At 45.8% G+C, this 21,318-nt stretch overlaps 1 protein-coding gene across 4 annotated transcripts in view; it reads right to left on the bottom strand.

The window, feature by feature from the left end:
• XPC (XPC complex subunit, DNA damage recognition and repair factor) overlaps positions 1–21,318 on the bottom strand; it is a 43,947-nt gene that overhangs the window by 8,619 nt on the left and 14,010 nt on the right. Inside the window, exons 6-17 of one of the 4 annotated variants that reach the window (XM_019747082.2) lie at positions 19,669–19,826; positions 19,093–19,213; positions 13,972–14,061; positions 12,258–13,142; positions 10,442–10,602; positions 6,516–6,597; positions 3,702–3,836; positions 3,452–3,621; positions 2,782–2,875; positions 2,119–2,208; positions 808–1,021; positions 68–373 (exon numbers count right to left, since the gene is read on the bottom strand). In XM_019747082.2, the coding sequence (XP_019602641.2) occupies positions 809–1,021; positions 2,119–2,208; positions 2,782–2,875; positions 3,452–3,621; positions 3,702–3,836; positions 6,516–6,597; positions 10,442–10,602; positions 12,258–13,142; positions 13,972–14,061; positions 19,093–19,213; positions 19,669–19,826 (2,199 nt within the window). In that variant the 3' untranslated portion in view covers positions 68–373; position 808. The other 3 variants (XM_019747088.2, XM_074312944.1, XM_074312943.1) reach the window with 3 other exon arrangements.

Here is a 21,318-nt window from a genome sequence, read left to right on the forward strand (position 1 = left end):
GTAAAAATCACTGTCATTGGGTTTTCTTAGCTGACGTAAAATCTGAAAGAAAATGTAGAGCCGAGTCTTTTCAGATAAATGCTTTACTTTTTCCTCAAAATGTTGTTTCTCCTGAATATCTACAGTGCATAGTTTTATAAATGTATCCAGTAATGAATAAAATTTAGCTTAACACTGATCCACTTTTAACTAAGTTCTTTAATTCTCAGTTTTTGCTTTTCGTTCCTGATTTTGTTCCAGTCTTCTGCCACCATGAAATGTTACTTTGAAAAGTGGATCCCAACAATACCACAGTCTGAGATGACCCGTACTCCTCATACACAGTGGCAGCACGGGCAGTATTAGTAAACCTGAATGAAGGAAAAGCAGAGACCTGCAGAGAGAGGGTCTGAAGTCGGCAAGACAGGGAAGAGCATGTGTCTCACAGATGAAAAATTTACCCAAACAAAAGACTACTGTGTTCTTAATGCACCATCATCTGAAGATTTCAGTGGTTTCTATAAAAGAACTGACTCATGTTTCCAAAGATGGCAAGAACGAGGTCTAGGTGGCAGGAGGGTGTCTGGGGAAGTGCTCTGCAGCTCAGAGCACGGGGTGTGGGAGCAAAAAGCTTTGAAAGCCCTCTGCTGGGTGAACCTGATAAGGACTGGGCCCGACTACCTCACGGGGACCCTCCTGTCCCTGGTCTGCAGCACATGCTGCGTCTGTTTGCCTTTCCAGTGCTGACACCACCGCCCCAGGGCCTGAGCACCCGCACAGCAGGCATGGGGCCCTCGAGGCAGAGCCTACACCAGGATGGTCACTCACATCACAGCCTCTCAAACGGAAACAGGTGGGAAGCCGCTGCCTTTTCTCTCTTGGTCTTCTTAGGGCACTTCGGCTTCTGCTCTTCTTCAGACTCTCGGTTTTGGGGCCAGGAGGCAGCCAGGATCCTGGCCGCTTTTGCTTGAGAGCTGGTCCCTTCCTCTTCATCAGAAGAGAGTCCACCTCCCGTATCTGTGTGGGGAGGTACTGCCTCACTCTGGAGAGGTGGGGACAGTGGAGGGGAAACACAGGCCACAGGTCAGTGACTAGACAGCTATGAAGAAGGACCGTCCTGAGGCAGTAAAGCTGCCTGGAGTGGTGGCTCTACAGGGACAGGGCACTGCGCGGGGCTGGGGGAGGACCAAAGCCTGCGCTCCGGTGCCTTCCTCAGACTAGCAGCTCACCCAAGCAGGTACCAGTAACTTAGGAGCCGAGGGAACGCCCAGATGTCTAGGCAGGAGTGTACAATCAAATCCAGATCACTGTGACCGGTGCTTTGCATGCATCACCCCGTTTCTGAACAGGAAAGCCCATGTCTTTAACTGCCCCAGTGCACAGTACCAGCTCGGTGCCCAGCACTCCAAGGAGGCAGTCCCTGAACCTGGGCCGGCTCAGAGGGTGGAAAACACAGCAGTGGGACAGCACCAGTCCGAACATGGAGCCAGGGGACAGGGTCACTGAGGGATTGGAGGGAGGAGCATGACAAGAATCGTGTTTAAAGGCAAATAGGCAGCATGTGGGTTGGAGAGGGGCAGTTACAGCTGCTCCCAGAGCACATTTCTCCTGTCTCTGACCCAGTACTGATCACACCACCTAACTGTGTCTCGGGGCTTGTCTGCCCCAGGTGGGGGCTGTAGCAAATTCGCACCTGTGTCCACAGGCCGCCTGCCGCATCGTACAGCAGGTGCTGTGGGAGGTGAGAGGTGCACTAAATGAGCAACTCCTGGCCTGCAGGAGGGTCGCAGGCACTGGAAGCACCGCCACGCTAAGGAAGGGCAGTGGGCCAAACACAGACACGCAGGAACCCGTCTCTCCCTGTATGGGTTTAGCTTCAGAGCAGACGCCAGCAGGCACTTACTCACTCGTGCACACAGGAGCAGAAACAGGGGTGCTAGGCAGAGCTGGGGGTCAGAAGAGGCAGCTGAGGCTGACTCCAGTGATATCTTCCCAGCAAGGTAAGGACATGGGGCCTTGGAGACACTGGTGTGTGGCATCAAAACATAAAGTTGACTCATCTATGACGACATCGGGCAGAATCTGAGTCCCCCCTTTTCCCCTCGGAGCTTGTCTGCTTCACAAAGGCCCCACACTGACCTTGGTCCCATAGCGAAGCCTCAGCCTTTCTCTGATGAGCAGTCCTTTGATCAGCAGCTTCCAGTTCCCTAGAGCCCGCTTCTCCCTTTTCTGCAGCAAAAATGAAATGGGAAATAAAATGTTAATAACTAACGTTTTCAGGAAGAATATCAAGACGGAACCAATGAGTGAGTGTGTGTGTGTGTGTGTGTGTAAAGATGCAAGATAACATTTTAGAATAAAAAATAGTTTCTCAATTATACCAACTCTCAGTTTTAAAATTGGAGTGACTTATAAAGTGATGTACATGAAAGGCACCCGAAACAAAAACTCTTTGTCTCTGACTCTAAAATACTTAGGGAAGGAGGTTGTCCAGACCTGGACCACAGACAATTCCTTTGAATGGAGGCAGGTGTTAGCAGGGCGGTGGTCCCTGGAGCTGGGATCCAAGCAGACAGTTGACAGTGATAGTGGATTCTGAGGTAGCGGCAGGACCGTTTTATCCAGTGCTGGCTCCCTAGGGTGCTATCCACGGAGTCGTGGAGAAAGTTTCAGAGCACATGAATGCTCTCCTTTTACAGTTGGTGCAAGTAAGGCCCCTGCTCGCCCTGTGTGTTTGCTTTCTCCCCACTCTGCGTTCCCACCTTAGGCCTCCGCCAGGCCCGCCCTGGCCAGGCCGCTCACCTCCTTCTCCTTCTTTTCAATGAGGGCCTGCTCATTTTCCCAGGCAGCCAGAAGCACGTCTTTGTACTCCTCACAGACTATGTACCCGTCAGTTCTGTGGGGATACAACATAGGTGGTCTTCCTTGAGCCTGCTGTGGGCACTGGCCTCTCTTTCTCCCCACTGTGGAGGACAGTAAGCTGCACCTAAGGACTTGGGGGCCCTGAAGGATTTCCTGGGTCAGCTGGACCACAATACCAGCCACAGCTGCTAACAGACGCTGCCCATGCAGAAGGAAAGCCTGTGGACACTGGCACTGCTTCTTCCCCAGGCCCTGCTACCAGCTGGGATGACAGCCCCTGCCCACCCACCCCGCATGCAGGACAGATCAGCAAGTAGGGCGATGCTGGTCCCACTAGGTCACCTGTGAGCACCCCCAGAAAACAGTGTTTTAATCTCATTTTATTAGGATGCTGGTTTCATTGGTCTTGCGGTGTCTGGATGGAAGCCAGAATAAAAGTGTCAAGGTATAATTGAAAGGTAAAGAATTAAGGCTGACTTTGCAAATTCTGAGTAGAACCTGGAAAACGAGCCACTGGGCCTCCACCCCCACCAACCTCACATCAACTGCCCACCTCCTCACTGTGACCTCCCCGCCCTCCTTCTGGCCTCCACGGAGGCCCCTCACGCACATGGGATGGGAGTAGCCGTTATGGAAATCGAAGCCGATGATGGCCTGGACACAGTCAATGTCCAGCTTACGGGCCACACGGTGCAGGTTGGGCAGATTCAGCTGGACACAGCCGACAGGCATCATGCTGGGCAGGAAGAGGTACACGTTCCCAAATTCATTGCGGGGGACCTGCAGAGGGTGGCATGCCAGGTCTGGCCAGCTGCAGAACGAAGCAGCCTGGTCCTGACCCCACTGAGCGCTGCCTTTACCTTGCCGTCCACAGCCACGGGTGGCTGGTACTCTTCTGTCTGCCACTTGCCAAACAGGCCCAGGTCATTGTGGTCCTGCAGCTCGGGCTGAGCGAGGCGGGCTTTCCGGGCCCGGTTGGAATAGCCTTTCACCATCTACACCAGAGGGAACAGCCAGTTTACAACAAAGGCTACCACTTCCTGAGCGCTTACTGTATAGCAGGCACTGTGCTCAGTGCTTTGCACCTGTTACAAAACAAACAACAACAAGCAAACCTCAGCCGGGTATGCTTTTCATCCCCTTCCTGACTGCTAGCACTATCACCGCTTGTACCCCTCTCCTACCACCAGCCGGCCTTTCCAGGTGCTCGCTCCCAGGCACTCTGCTTAGTGCTCTACATGCATTTAGTATTTTCAGACCGCGGTTGATCTCAGGTGACTGAAACCGTGAAAAGCAAAACCACACACAAAGGGGATATTCTATACTTTCATCACTGAAAGGGAAACTGGGACTCAGAGATGATACACTTACTTAAATCCCATGGGTGGGTGAGGGCCAGGGCCAGGATTTAAACCCAGATAACTGTGGCATGCACCAAGGCACTGACAGTTTGGGACCCCCGGAATGCTCCCCTATAGACGTCTAGTGGACAACACCAAAATTTTCATGTGGAAGGCATGGCGAACTGGCAAGGAGGAAAAGATTGCGTCACTTTTACAAGGAGGAGTGGCGCAACCATGGGTCAAGGATTGCGTCTGGGTCTGGGCATACTAGCTGTCCCTAGTGTAGGGGTTGGCAAACTTTTTCTGTGAAGGGTCATATACAGCCTGTTGCATATTCTTTCTTTTTAAAATCCATTAAAAAACAAACAAACCCAAAAACATCCTGAGATCCAGGGCCCCACCAAAACAGGTTGGATGTGACACGTGAGCTGTAGATTGCCGACTGCTGCTCTAGTGGCCCTTCCTGCCATGGTCACTGGGCATGCCACCTCTGATGGCCCTGTGGGGGCTGACAGTCCCTTTCTGAGGAAGCCATTCATCCAGTGTTGGTTCAGTAAAGACCAATAATCATCTATGACAGACCATGCTATGACACCAGTGGTTAGGGGCAGAGAAGGGGCAGGCTCCTGTGGGGACGCAGAGAAGACTACAATTCAGTGTGAAGAGTCCAGGGTGGAACGGGGCCAAAGGCAGGGCCCTCACCCAGCCCTGAGGAGGGACAGGCTGTTCAGAACAGGCCCCACCTGAGCTGAGTCTGAAAGGGTAAAGAGGGATTGGTCAAGTGCAAAGGGCTGGGAAGAAAGGTGTTTTGAACCGAAGGGACATGGCAGTGTGAGACTGAGTATCTGGGGACTGTGGAAGTCATCAGCATGTGGGAGGAAGGGTGGCCAGAGGGGCAGCAGATATCACAGGTCTCTGTGTCACATGAAAGACATGGGTCTCCAGTGCGGTGAGGGTCAGCTACCCAGGAGGTGTCACACCCAACTGTGTGTTTCAGAAAGATCCCATGACTACGATGTTGGAAAGGAGCAGGGGCTGAAGGTGCTGTGATCTAAGCAAGAGAAGATAAGGCAGGAGCTGGGGACAGCAGCTTTCAGAACAAGAGGGCTTGAGATTTGGGATCATACTAGAACTGCACTGATATGACAGCCACCAGACATTTGAAAGGTGGCTAGTTGGAACTGAGATGTATGAAAGTGAAAAACTAGATTCCGTAGTAAGAAAAAAAACGAATGTAAAGTATTTTGTTAACATTTCAAAATATTCTATGTTTAAATGACAACATTTCAAATAAAATATGTTCTTTTTAAGTTTTTAATGTAGCTACTACAAAATTTAAATTTATGGCTAACATTCTATTTCAATCAGATAGTGCCATTCCACAATGAAGAGACTGGTTATTTGATAAGGAACATAAAAGAAAGGGGACGGTCTATGGGAAACCCCAGCGACCCTCCAGGTCCAAGCAGGCAGCATGATGCACTCAAGCCTGACCCCCTCCCAGTGCCTGTAGCCCCTTCCCACCAAACTAAGGCCTCTCCACTCCACACCCAGCTCCCCAGTCTCACAAATCAAAGGGCTCCTTCTGAGATCTGACAAAGAGCAAACGTGTCTCTGTGACTGGCCACTGTTCTCCCCTGGTTGAATGGGGCTTTGTGTCTTGTGACAAGCCTTTGCAGTACTGTACTGAATTCATGTTTCTCGTGGGCAGCTGACCTGACTCAGTACAGCAACACAGTAGGAGAAAAAGAACACTGGAGTAGAAGCTGGGCCTGAGATTCTTGTCTGGGTGTTGCTGTTTTCCGAACTAAAGGCCTTGGACAAGTCATTTCCCCTGTCTGAACTCCTGTTTTCTCATCTGTAAAATGGGCATCACAATGCTACCTCCTATGGTCGCTGAGACTCAGTAGAGATCACATACAAACAAAATGCACAGTGAGTTATCAAACGGAAGGGCACTGATGACTGGTGAATGTGTCTGCATAAAGCAGGGCTTTGGTGTCTTAGAACAACTCAGTAACACAGTTCCAATCCACACTGCCTTTGAGCACACACCAAGAGTCTGAGGGCTGCTTTTTGGCCTAGATTTCTTGCATACTCTGGAAGATCCATCTCTTACAAATTCCTCATTAAAGAAAGTATAATTTAAATGCATTTCTCCTCCTCTAACTGTTCTCAAGCCAGAAATGTCAGACCTGGATTGCCACCCTGGGCATGCACTCGACAGCCCTTAGTCCCCACTCCTCTGCCCCCAGCTGTTCCACTCAGCCTTGGTCCTGAGTCTCCCCGCTGCCCTCAGGCCCCCCCCCATCCAACCCTAGCTCTGGTTACCTTGTAGGGCACTTCTCCAAGCCTCACCACTCTTCCTTGTTTCAGCCACGTGTCCTTGGAGTGCAGAGTATGCACGCAATCCCTACCACAGCCAACAGGGGGAGACAAAGGACAAACTCAGTACACACGCCGCCAGATGGAGCAGAGTCTGTACGAGAACCGGCAGGGGGCAGGTGTTCATGACCTCCCAGAAGGAAAAGCGCGGCCCTTGATTCTCTGCTCAGGCTCTGCCTCATACCCGGAACAAACAGACCCTCCTCCTGAGGGATCCAGGGCACCTGCCTTTGGCACACAGCTAACCTGGACTTCCGGTCTTTGGGGGTGCGTGTCCACTTACAAATCCTAACCTAAATGGAGTTACTGTATCTGTCTCAGGCTTCACGCGGTGCTCTCACCTCTCCTTCCACGGTGAGAGTCCCTTTGCAGCCCGTAGAGTGTGAGGTACGAGCCACAGCCGTGCAGGCACATTTCCTCACCCCGGGGCAAGTGCTGACCCAGAGTCTGATCTGCTGCTAAAGACTGTGGGGTGAGGGACCCAAAAGAACACTACATGGAAATGATAATATGCTAATAAATTAAGACTCATGCACATGGAACAAATTAACTCCTGGCAGCCTGTGATTATGGGGAGAGATCCTTTGGCTTCATTCCCTCTCCTTCCAGAGCTAAGAGCTGTACCCCAGCCTTGCAATTCTTTCCAACAAGTTCCAAGTGCTTTCTTTGCTGAGCATCTTTAAGAGGGCACACTCACCCCTTCTTTAGTTTGCAGCCCCACACTCTGCCCAGAGTGCAGTTCCAATGAGCACGGGCATGACGTTCCCGTCTGGTGCAGAAGTCAGGCCCTTCACGCATCTGCCGTCTGAGGCTGATGTTCAGCACAGCACAGGGCCACCTCCTAGGGCCGGGGGTGACCCTGCAGCGATCACTCCCCCTTCCTGAGCCTCAGTTCCTTCCTCTACCAATTAGGGCAACTGAGCTCTGTCCTCTACCTCCCAAGGCTGCCGGGCAGGAGAGACGCTGGGGCAGAGCTTCTCCGTCCACAGCATCCGTCAGAGCTGAGAGCTCCAGCCACACTCCCACTGCAGGCTGCACATCTCTCCTTGTCCAAAGCAGTCATGATGTCATGGTCACGGCCTTCAGATAGGAGTGGGGAAGGCGGGGCTGGGGGAGCAGGGGGCATCGTCGAGACATCCCCAAGGAGAGCAGCAGGGCAGTGGGCATACACCTCAGAATAAATCTCAACTTCTAACCACGTCACATCTATTCGGATGGCTATCATCAAAAACCAGAAAACGAGTGTTGGTGAGGATGTAGAGAAATTGAAACCCTTGTACGCTGCTGGTGGGAATGGAAAATGGTGCAGCAGCTGTGGAAAACAATATGTCAGCTCTTCAAAAGTTAAACATAGAATTACCATGTGATCCAGCAATTCCAGTGCTGGGCATACACCCCAAAGAACTGAAAGCAGGGTCTCGAAGAGATATTTGTACCCGTGTTCACGGCATTATTCACCTAGCCAAAAGGGGAAGCAACACACATGTCCATCAATGGATGCCAGTCACAAAAGGACAAATCCTGTATGAATCCACTTACATGAGGTCCCAGGCAGTCAGATTCACAGAGACAGAAAGTAGGATGGTGCTTGCTGGAGGCGGAGGGAGGGGGTACTGGGGAGTTGGTGTTTAATGGGCACAGACTTTCAGTTTGGGAAGATGACCAAGTCCTGAAGATGGACAGTGGTGATGGCTGCACAACGTGAATGTACTTAATGCCCCGAACTGTACACTTACGTATATTTTACCGCATGAAACACAAATGTCCACCTTTAACGCTTTCTCCAATGAGTGACCCGGGCCCTGGGGACCACGCTGGCACTCCCATGACTCCTTCTCTCCCAGCCTTGACGAAGCCTGTGCCTCTATCAAGGCGGCCTGGGCCCTGGAGGACTTTGATGATCAGCAGCTGAGGCCCTGACCAGGCATGACCCTACCTGACATGGACCAGAAAGCCCCAGCACAGACCTAAACAGAGCGTCCAGGGCTAACATGCAGGAAGGAGCCCCCCGTCAGAGGGCACAAACCATCTACTCATGTGAGTTTCCCATGTTTCCTTTATTTCCCTATCTCTTCCTATTTCTTAAGAACATCCTATATTTTTTTGGTCTTGTATTTCAATGTTTAAAAAAAAAAGAATCACTTATTTTCTTTCTATTGCTATTTCTTAAAAGTTCTGCTTCTATTTTCATTTTTTCCTCACCTCACCTTAAATTTATATTAAAATGTGTTTTAATTTTGTATATATTTTACAGGTCATCTTCTACTCTTATTCCATTCTCCCCCTTCTTTGGCAATTTCTTTTATTGTGGATAAAATATATACAATATAAAATTTACCATCTTGAGGTTAGTGAACACATGAAGATTCAGGAAGAGTGGTGCAGCTGGAGAGGGCATGGGTGCCACACGCCCGGCCCCCGTACCTTGCCCTGTGTATCTTTTCCATCTGGCTCTTCCTGAATTACAAGGGATATATGAAGACCTGCCACTACAGAAAATTTAAGTACTTCTTCAAAGAAGTACTTGAGAGGAAGAAGGAGGGACAGCCCTCCTTTCTTTGTCCTCTACCTCTAGTCCCTTCCCCTCCCTCAAATACCCATTTGCAAGTTTCTGTTCCCTTTTCTCTAACTGTGATATTCTGATTTATAAGAAACATCCATTTTTATCTTCAACCCCCTACCTGGCACAGAGCTCCTAAGACCCTTGGAATTTCCCAAGTGATGAAAGTAATAAAGGTGTCTTTCATTATGTTAAAAAAGTTTTACTATGGGGCCGGCCCGGTGGCTCAGGCGGTTGGAGCTCCATGCTCCTATCTCCGAAGGCTGCCGGTTCGATTCCCACATGGGCCAGTGGGCTCTCAACCACAAGGTTGCCAGTTCAATCCCTCGAGTCCTGCAAGGGATGGTGGGCTCTGCCCCCTGCAACTAAGATTGAACACGGCACCTTGAGCTGAGCTGCCTCCCGGATGGCTCAGTTGTTGGTTGGAGCGCAGGCTCTCAACCACAAGGTTGCCGGTTCGATTCCTCGACTCCCGCAAGGGATGGTGGGCAGTGCCCCCTGCAACTAAAATTGAACATGGCACCTTGAGCTGAGCTGCCACTGAGCTCCCGGATGGCTCAGTTGGTTGGAGCGTGTCCTCTCAACCACATGGTTGCTGGTTTGACTCCCGCAAGGGATGGTGGGCTGTGCCCCCTGCAACTAGCAACGGCAACTGGACCTGGAGCTGAGCTATGCCCTCCACAACTAAGACTGAAAGAACAACAACTTGAAGCTGAACAAAACCCTCCACAACTAAGATTGAAAGGACAACTTGACTTGGAGAAAAATCCTGGAAGTGCACACTGTTCCCCAATGAAGTCCTGTTCCCCTTCCCCAATAAAATCTTAAAAAAAAAAAACCATCTTAGTCATTTTTAAGTGCACAGTTCAGGGGCAGGAAGTACATTCACACTGTTGTGTAACTATCACCACTGTCCATCTCCAGAACTTTTTCATCTTCCCAAACAGCTCTGTATTCACTAAAATATCCACTCATTTTAACTTTGATTATCAAATCCTTTATTGCTTCCTTTTGCATGTTTTGAATTTATATCTGAGGAGTATGTTTATATTGCCCCATATAATCCTTATTTGTTCTACTTTTTTTCCCTCTACAATTTCTCCCCCTCTGCTCATCTTTTAATCCTGTTTTAATTTCCAAGCTTTAATCTCTACTACACATCCCCAACCCCCGACACACAACAGCACATGCACCACTATAAAGCTCAGTCCATCTGACAAATGAGGTGACTTCTCCCAGCCCCTTGCCCCAGAAGAGGGTTGCTAATCCCAGGCCATCAGGAAGCCACGAGACCCCCGGATGCATCACGTACCTGGAGTAGACAGCTTCTCCACGACAATACCCAATGATCGCGGCTGTTTCAGGATAGATGGCTTCATACTTCAGGAGATGCCTCTTCAGGGCATACAGAGGGTGGTTCTTATATGTGCCGATGACAGTGGGCAAAGGCTGGTCCAGGTGCTTTGCCTGAAACTGCAAAGGCCGGAGGGACAATGTTGAGCGTGTGGGTTAGAACAGGAAGTGAGGTGTGAGGTCGGTGATCCTCAGACCACTTGTTAGGATCACAGACAGAGCAGAGGTTTCATGAGCACCAATGCCTGTAATATTATTTGTAGCTCTGGTGTTAAGCAGGTTTTGGATAAATCGAAAGCTGTGAAGAATCAAGTAATTCTGTGGCTTGTAGCAACTATGGAAAGTGATCTGATTCCCAGCCCTTAGGACACACCTTAGCCGGCCCTAGCAGATACATGCCTGCTCTATTACAGAGCTTCAAGGAAGAAGAACAGAGCTTTCTTCAGGAAGGAGGCCTTATCTCAAAGTGACATCACTATAGTGCAACATGGGTTACCGTGCCCGCTCTCACAGGAAACCAGAATGAGCTGTTCACACCCTGTAACTTCTTTTAGGTCCACTGTAATTAACACGTTCTCTTAGAACTTCTTTAAGGATTTTGATTTCTCAGTGGGCGATTCCACTGCTGTAACTCACATCATATTCACCAAGGTCTGCTAAGGTTTCCCTTAGCATCTCTTGAAAATCCCCGCAATACTTTAGTGAGGACTGACAATGTGCAGTAGCCAGGTAGGATGGACCCTCCACGTCAGGGGTGTCAAAACTTTTTTCAACGTTTTTCACCAAGGGCTGTATTCGGTAAAATACGCAAACGGCCGGGCCACTCACTCGAGGTGAAGTACGCATTGCCTCACCTGGTTTACTTAAGTAAACTAAATATACTTTTGGAATTTGCTGCGGGCCAATTAACAATGGATTGTGGACTGCAGCTGGCTCGCGGGCCGCAGTTCTGACACCCCTGCTCCACGTGGTCAGCGTCCAGTACAGAAAACTTGAATTAGGTTAGTCACAATACCATCTGTCCAAGTCCCACTTACTCTGCCATTTTTAAGTAAAATGAACCAGGAACACCCCCCAAGAGCAAACTGTCACTGCAGGATCAACTGGGAATGCCAAATAAACCAATGCTTCACTCATCCTGAGGAACTGGGAATAATTCTTCAGCAAATCTGGGCATGTTTCTGTGTGGAAATGTTGAGTTCCACTTAATACCACAATTGTCTTGCACGTGCAGCTCAGGCTGTCCTCCTGGAATCAAGTGACTTACCAAGTTCTGTTTTAGAAGCTGGCCTCCCAGTGTGCCTTCTCAACAGGCTGAAGACATTTCCTCATCCTGAGTCCCTTCCTTCCCAGGAAATGAGTTAGATTTGTGGAGGGCTGTTTGTGTGTGTGCTTGTGTGAATGTGCACGATGAGAAGGGGGAAACAATTCTATTAATGAGTTTTTTTCTTCTTTCACTCTGGATGACTTACATGACTTGCATACATTATTTTAAAGCTCCAAATTTATAACCAGGCAATAACTAAACGTATACAGGCTTCAAAGCCAGATAGATCTGGCTTCAAAAGCCAAGTCTCCTAATCTCTTGGATCCTAAATTTTTAACTGGTAAAATTAAGACAATAATAACCCTAGCTTTATAGTATTACTGTGATAATTAATGAGATAAACACTAAAAATACCCAGCGCAGGGCCGGGCTGGGCACACATAAGGTGCTCACAAGTGGGAATAATTTTAAGCACTTGTCTTTGAGCCCGTGGCAGCCGAGGGCTTACCTCCAAGTCTTCTTTCTTTTCCCTGTCCACCAGTGGGCTCTGGTAGGGTCTCAAGGTTTCAGCCCACCACTTGGCATCAACCCGGCACTTGCGGGTCGCTGTCATCCAAGCTGGATCATACCTCTGGGTGACATCCCGGACCCAGCCGTTATTGTCAATGCCTATGACGTAGGTCATGGGCTTGGTGGCGTACTGGTAACACATCAGAGGCTGGCCCACCACGCCGTGCACACAGTCCACACAGAGCCACGTTTCCTCCCGCTCACAGAACACCTCTAGCCACTGGTTCACACCAGCTGCTTTCCCTCCTTCTGCCTGCTCACCACCACTGGACATTTTCTTGCCTTTCTTACTCTTACTGCTTGAAGAGCTTGTGGATGCTGCTGGAAAGCCAGGGTGCTTAGGGTGGTTTCCACGCTGGGTCCTGGAGTCACTTTTGGGCCCTGCTTTTGTCCTCTGAGGGGCCTTCCTCTGTCTCGAAGGGCCAGGCTCGGAATCCTCACCTGATGGATGATGGGCTTCCCCACCAGAGAGCTCAAAGTCAGAGCCACTGCTGGCCTTGTCACTCCCACTTTCTTCTTTGTAAGACACCCTGGAGGCCACCCGCAGCTCCCGTCCATGTGCACGTCCAGGGATTTCCTTTCCCTGCTCTCCTGCCTTGCCCTCTTCCCCACTGGAGGAGGGCTCTCTCCGTTTCTTCCCGACAGCAGCTGCTTTGCTCCTCTTCCCTTTGGCACTTGGACTGCCAGTGCCCTTAGAAGAGCTGTCCTCCTGTCTGGTTCCTCTGCTGGTCTTTGGTTTAGTTTGGTTTTCTGGAACTTGGCTGGAAGTTTCTGAGGAGCCTCCAGAACCCTCTGTGGATCCCTCCTTAGATGATTTCTTTCCCTTAAACAGAACAGAAATTTTGCTTTTTCCTTTTTGCTAATGTTGGGATAGAGATCCTGTAATCTAACAGGACTGTCACTGGCTAGAGAACCAGCATATACAAGGTGTCTCCAGGTCAGACAGTGAGCGACTGTCTATCCTTTTGGGTTATCACTAAAACCTACAGCACCTTCAATAAGGCCACAGGATACAAAAAAATTCTCTTTACTCTAAAGCGTGGCACAGGGAAAAGAGCACAGGATGTGGAAACAGACAAACCTGGCTTCAAAGTTTCGTTTCTCATGTTATGTGATTTAAACACATTATGTAACCTCTGAGCCTCAGTTTCCTCAGCAACAATAATGCCCACCTTGCATATAAGGCATTTTGCAAACAAATACTGATGGATTTAATAAAGCTATAGTATCAAGAATACAGAAATTATTAAAATTAATTTCTGGACAATGCCAACACCCAGTAAATGCAGTGCTCAGCCTCCTTCTAAGACGATCACAGAATTTGGAGTCCTTCACTCATCACCACTCCACACTGCTGATAAGGAGGACAGGTACCATTTGACTGTTTTACAGAAGAGAAACGAAAGCACCAAGGAGCCAAGACCTCTTGCAGGCCCCTTTGCACATGCAAAGCTCAGACTGTAGATAACCCACTTGTGTGTCCATTCTTGCTCTCACACAGGGTATGTGCAAGGCAGTCCTCAAGGAACTCATGCTCCAGGAAGACTGACCCTTAAAAATAGCCGAATAACCAATTTTTCGTTTTAAGTCTGATAATTTCTAACTCCTCCCTGACCAAATATCCTTTTCTCTGCAAGTCCTGAGAAGCTCACCTTGGCTGCTGATAACTTCAGAGGAACTGGCTGTAGAGACAATACCAGTCGGGTTGGGAGCTGCAGGGCCCGGAGAATCAGTAAAAATATCTATAATGAAAAAGAATAACACAGTTGTCTTAAGAAAAGATTTAGGGATTTAATTAGTTCAATGTTGTTTGTTGTGGTACTTGTTTATAACAGGGAAAAGTAAAAAAAAAAAAACAACCAAGCTGTCTAAAAATAGGAGTCTGGAGGAACCCTCGACACTATTAAAAGTAATAATGCAGAGATTTACCTTTGTAGAAAATTGGGAAGATGTTCACCATATATTAAAGGAAAAGAGAAGTTTGTTTTTTTAATGTGTAATGTTAATTTTTGTAAAAAATTGTATATAAATAGAAACATATATATATTTGGATAAGGACCCATATATTGGGTTATGAGTATTTACACGTTTTTGTTTTTGTTTCTGCTTAGCTATATTCTGATTTTTCTGTATTCAACATGTGTTATGTTTATGATTAAAGTAATAAAATGAAATATCACTTTGAGAAGAAAATATGGAAAACATCATTATCATCAGATGCCCAAAGTCTATTTCCCTATACACCATTTTCCCCACAATGAATCTTTCAACTGGAGGCTACAGTTCTAAACATTCTGTAAACTTGTAAGGATGGGAGCCTCCTCAGGGGAATTAACCTCCAAAACAGCAACAGTGAGAAAGCACCTGAATAAGATCTTTCTACACAGATCTCCGGGTCCCAGTGTTTCTGATGAAGTATTGTAATATCCTATTGAGAAAGCCAGGGGTGAAAATCAGGAACAAGAAGGCAGGTTTTCTGTGAAAAGCCATGTTATACTTTAAAAATGTTACTTTTGCCTTGTTTCTTCTGAAGTTAAAAACAGGGGAGGTAAGAAAACATCAAAGAAACCCAAATTGAGGGACACGCTACAAAATCCTAAGCAGTATTCTTCAAAAACATCAAGGTAATGAAACACAAGGGAATACTGAGAAACTGTCACAGATTGGAAGGGACCAAGGAGAGGTGATGACTAAATGCAACATAGTATCCTGGGTTGGATCCTGGAATAGAAAAAGGGTATTAAAGGAGAAACTTGAAAAATCCAAATAATATCTATAGTTTAGTTGACAACATATTACATTGTACCAATATTAATTTCTTAGCTTCTTAAGTGTATATAGCATGGCATAGGATCACAGATCTAAAAGTCTGAATAACTGAATATTTGCCTAGTATTGAACTGAGTATTCACAGGAGTATTCAACTAGCTGAGTATGTTGTTTAAACCTAGATTTCTTCATAATCCCTGACTAGTCTTCTTCACAGGACACTAAAGAAAACTGAGTAAGATCACGTACGCAATAGTACTCTGAAAGCAACCCTGTGCTATACAAATATACATGGTCATCACCATTAACAGGTAATCTGTCAATGTTGCTGAGGAAAAAAAACTAAGTTGCAAAACTGTACAATTCCTATAACTAAAAATGAAACAAGCAGATAAAATGGACAAATCCTAAAAACATACAAATTACCAAAACTGACTTAAGAAAAAATAGAAAATCTGAATATACCTTTAATAAGACACTGAGAGAGCAATAAAAAAACCTCCAAACAAAAAAATGTCCAGTACCAGATGTCTTCACTAGTGAATTCTACCAAACACTTAAAGAAAAATTAACAACACACTTTCTCCAACTCTTCCAAAAAATAGAAGAGGAGGGAAACTTCCTAACTCATTCTATGAGGCCAGCATCACTCTGATACAAAAGCCAGACAGAAATCACAAGAAAACTATAGCCCAACATTCATTATGAATATAGATGCAAAAATCCTCAACAAAATACTAGTAAACCAAATCTAACAGCACATTAAAAGTTATGCACCATGACCAAGTGGGATTTATCTCAGGAACGCAAGGGTAGTTCAACATTAAGAAAATCAATCGATGTAATACATTGTCTTAATAGAATGAAACAAAGAAAAGCCACATGATCATCTCATTTGACACAGAAAAAGCATTTGACAGAATTCAACATACTTTCATGATACAAACACTAAGAAAACTAGAAAGAAATAAAAGGGAACTTCTTCAACGTGACAGAGAATTTACAAAAACCCACAGCTAGCAAGATATTTAATGGTGAAAGAGTGAAAGCTTTTCCTCCTAAGATTGGGAACAAGATAAGGACGTCTGCTTTTATCACTGTTATTCTACACTGTACTAGAAGTTCTAGCCAGAGTAATTGGGCAAGAAAAAGAAACAAAATGATTCCAAACTGGAAAAGAAGTAAAACTATCTGTAATCACAGATAGCGAGATCTTATACATAGGGAATCTCAAAGAATGCGCAAGAAAGCTAACGTAACTAATAAATGAATTCAGCAAAGTTGCAACATATAAGATCAATACAAAAAAATCAGCTGTGTTCCTATACACCTGCAATGAAAATCTAAAAAGGAAATTAAGAAAACAATACCATTTACAATACCACAAGAAAAAAATACCTAGGAAAAAATGTAATCAAGGAGATGATACGCATGGACACTGAAAACTACAAAATACAGGTGAAAGAAATTAAAAACACAAACAGAAGGAAACATATTCACATTTATAGACTGGAAGACTAACTATTGTTTTCATGGCAATGCTACCCAAATTGATCTACAGATTCGAAGCAATCACTATCAAAATTCCAATGGCCTTTTTTTACGGAAATGAAAAAGCAGATCATCAAATTCATGCGAAATAGCCAAAACAACACTGTAAATGAAGAACAACGTTGCCCTCACTCTTCCTGATTTCAAAACTTACTACAAAGCTATAGTAATCAAAACAGTGTGGTACTGGCATAAGGCTAGACATGTAGACCAATGGAATAATGAGAGGACAGAAATTAACCCATACGTCTGTGGCCAGTTGATTTTTGACAAGGGAGCCAAGACCATTCGGTCTCAGTTGAAAAAATTGTCTCTTCAACAAATAGTGAAAATAATACAACAAACAGTTGAAAGAATAGTCCTTTAACAAAATAGTGCCGAGGCAACTGGATACTCACATACAGAAAGAATCAAGCTGAACACCTACTTCTCATCATATATAATCATTAACTTAAAATGGATAAAATACCTGAATGTACAAGCTAAAACTATAAAACTTCTAGAAAAAAATATAGGAGGAAATCTTTATGACCTTGGATTTGGCAATGGAGTCTTAGATATGACACCAAAAGTACAAGGAACAAAAGAAAAATAGAAAAATCGGACTTCGTCAAAATTAAAACTTTTTTGCCTTAAAGGACTTTATTAAGAAAGCAAAAAGACAACCTACAGAATGGGAGAAAATATTTGCAAAGCATGTATCTGATAGGTGTCTAGTATCCAAAATATATAAAGAACTCTTGTAACTCAACAAGACAAAGAAACCAGTTAAAAAATGGGTAAAGGACTTGAACAGACATTTCTCCAAAGCAGATCTACAAATGGCCAATACATACATGAAAAGTTGTTAACCATCATTAGTCATCAGGGAAATGTAAATAAAAACCACAATGAGATACCACTTCATACCTATTAGGATGACTATAAACAAAACAAAAAAAGGAAAATAAAAGTGTTGGTGAGAATTTGGATAAATTGGAACTCTTGTACATTGCTAGTAGGAATGTAAAATGGTACAGCCACTGTGGAAAACAGTTTGGCAATTCCTCAAAAAGTCAGCATACAATTACCATATGACTCAGCAACTCCTCTCCAAAAGAATTGAAAACAAGCACTCAAGTATATATGTACACGTTTATAGCAGTACTCTTCACAAATAGACAAAAGGTGGAAACAACCTAAATATCCATCAACTGATGAATGGATAAAGAAAATGTGGTGTATCCATACAAAGGAATTCTATTCAGCCATAAAAATGAAGTACTGATACGGGAATGAAGCACTGATACAATCTCCAAACAGATGAACCTTGAAAACAAGCGAAGTGAAAGAAGCCAGATACAAAAGGTCATATGTTGTATGATTTCTTTTATAAGAATACCCAGAATATGCAAATCTATAGAGACCAACAGCAGATTGGTGGTTGCCAAGTGCTTGAGGGGGTGGGAGGAGTAGGTAGAATGAGGAATAATTTTAATGGTTACAGGATGTCCTATTGAGGTAGCAAAAATGTTTTTGGAAATAGAGATGATGGTTACCTAACACTCTAAATGCAATAAATGTCACTTAATTATTCAACTTAAAAAAAATGTATATTTTTGCTTTTTAAAAACCCCATAAACAAAACAAATATTAATGTACACAAATACACCAGAACTAAGTTTGGGAGGACAACACTCCCATATTAATGTTTTCCTCTGGGTGGTGGTATTACAGCATAATTACTGGCCATGCCAAGTAGTTTAGACTTGATCAAGCCAAATCAGAAGAAGAGAGGTAAATATTTGGCCTCTAAAGATACACAATGTCTGGTCTCTTTCCCTAAACAAATAGGGAATCTGAGGCTCAGGCACAAGCGTATGCATTAATAGGATTCTTCCAGGGACAAAACCATATTTATACCTCTACTTCTGTTTTATTCAGACACAGCCTTGCCTGCGGGTATTTCCAAGTGTTTGATAAAGCCTGTCTACACAAAGAGCTCTTCACGACTCCTTTGGTGGACACTGGACACAACTCTCCTTGCTGCATGGCTGCCTGCCAATGTCATTACCCAAATTGGAAGGCATGGAAACACTTTAAGGATTTCAGTAGCGAATCTAAAACAACATTTCCTTGCAACTTTTGAATACAATTTCTGAATAGTTCATGGAAATAATTCTAGAGCGCGTGACCAAAAATTCAGTGCTTTAACACCATCAGAACACCAAGTAATAAAAAGGGAAGAGGGCAGGCTTTCAATTCACACACTGGTTCCAATCCTGATTCCAATGCTTGCCAACTGAATGACCCTAAGAAGGTTACTTAGCGAGCGTCAGTATCTATTTTTGATTTTATGAGGACTGATAAGGAAACATATATAAAAACATCTGGAATGGTATCTGGCACATGACTGCTATCGTCATTTGCTAAGAGTACTAATAAAATTAGTGCTGCCAAGAGGAAACACTCACGTGGACCAGTTCTTCATCATCTTGCACAGAGTAAATAGCAAATCTCCTTTCCAATGTAGTCTGTAGGCCATCTTGCTCATTGGTTGAAAGTTCTGCGTTAACTGTAAATGTCCCAATGAACCTGTGGAGGAACCGGGCATTCCCTTCCGTCAGAGGTCAGAGCAAAGCGGAACTCTGTTCTTTTTATAGCAAGAAAATCAGAAGGGGGAATCTCGGAAGGGAATCTTGAGCCTCGCCTGCCTCAGTTCTACTCTTCTCACCCTGTCTGGCTAACTCCTACTCAGCACTGAAGACCTAATTCAGACTCGATCTCCCTGGGGAGCCTTCCCAGACCCTCTAGGTCCCCAGTACATCTCATGCAGAGCACTCGTCACACTCCTCTAATTCCCTGGGGTGTATCTGTCTCCATGAACAGCCTGGGAGTTCTTCTGGGACAGAGATCACGCCTGACGTTTCCCTATCTTTAATGCCATGCCCACTGCCCGGTATATAGGATGTCAGTGGAAGTGACCTGGACCCCTCTGAGAAACACGGATCCTACACTAAGGCTCTGCAGGACCAGCTGGAGGGCCATACCATTTTACCAGGTTTGACAGGTAGCAGATATCCACATCCTGCGGAGGCACTTTGGTAAAGCGAGTTGGGGTGATGGAGAGGCCAATAGCCTGCAGATCGGGCTGGTTGCAGATGTTATTGCGATAGAAGCCATTTGCTAGCAGGCACAGAAGGTGAACCTGGGAAGGAAGAGAAAAGGGAAGACAGTGAAGGAAGGCTGAAAACTAGAGGGATCTTTGCTGCCAAATTAAAAGATATGTTGTGGGCAGGAAATATTTGCTGTCATTCTACATACAAAGAAGTAAAAATGCTAACAGTCATTTCCCAAGATTTTGTCTTTCACCCCCTCTTCTATTTAGATACTCATTTCCTCAAAAAGCCTCAAACCTCAAAGCTTCAAAATACTAACTTCTTTTAAGAGGCCTTGTCTTTTAGAGATACAAATACTGAAGGATCTATGGGTGAAATGCTACAAAGTCTGGGGTTTGCTCCAAATAGATCAGGAGGGAAAGTGAGTGGGCGGAGAGAACAGCAAGACTGCTCACAGGCTGACAACTGTCAAAGCCGGGGCTCTGCACTCCCACAGGTGCTAGGACCCTGCCTCCTCCGCTTCCAACCCTACGTCTGTCCCCACATCAGACCTCCAGCCTCACCCTTCTTCAGTCTACTGAAATGATCATGTAACTGTCTTCCCCTTCTCTCACACACAGATTTGCATCCTTTTCCCTTCAAAATCAGTCTGCCTTCCTCCCCACTTATAGCCTCCCTATTTCAATCAATGGCACTGCCATTCTCCCTTCACTTATGCTTCAAATCTTGGAGTCATAGTAATTCTTCCCTTTCTTTCATCTCCAACACCAAGAGGTCAAAGAAACACAGCTATCTCATTTAATCCCCAAGGCCGCCGTGAGGCAGGCAGCATTCTAGCTCTCGTCTCATCTCCTCACTGTCCTTGCTATGGGCTCATTTCACCTCTACATGTCTGTGGCTGCTGCACACAGTGTCTCTTCCATCCATCCCATCACTCCTTCTCTGGCGGCCTGCTGCTGATTAGGAGAATCAAAATCCTCCCTTTCCTCATTCTGAATGTGTCTCCAACACTCCTATCCTCCAAGATGTGAGCACACTGCTTGTCCCACCACCCGCTCCATGCTCAGCAAGAGCAGTCTTCCCAGACGTCCTCTCCCATCTCAACGAGCTGTCCTTTCTCCTAAGCCTTCCTAAGCTTCTCAGACCCACACTAATCTCTTTCCTTAAGTCTTGAGTTTCTCTGTTTGAGGTCTTTCTCTTCCATCTGTAAGATCAGAAACTCCTTAATGACAGGAAATAAGCCTTATATAAATCTCTCTTCCCACAGGGCCAAGCATCTTGCTAGGTCCATAATACGTGTTCAGTAACTACCAGCTAAAGTCCAAAGCCAGTGACTTTCGCTGAGACAGAATTAATGTTATTAAACAGCTGAAAGAGATGGAAGGAGCGTGCCTGCTACTTAGCCCCTGCTCCAAGCCAGGCATTGTGCTACATGCTTCATACGTGATATCTGCTTAACCCTCACAACCACCCTCTAAGGAAGACTCCTGACATCAAAGATGAGGAAACTAAGGCTCAGAGAGAAGAAGAAACCTGCCAAGGTCACACAGTGAGTAGAAGAGCCAGAAGCTAAACCTGGGT

This window comes from Rhinolophus sinicus, linkage group LG10, assembly GCF_036562045.2.
Source record: "Rhinolophus sinicus isolate RSC01 linkage group LG10, ASM3656204v1, whole genome shotgun sequence".
NCBI classification, from domain to species: domain Eukaryota; kingdom Metazoa; phylum Chordata; class Mammalia; order Chiroptera; family Rhinolophidae; genus Rhinolophus; species Rhinolophus sinicus.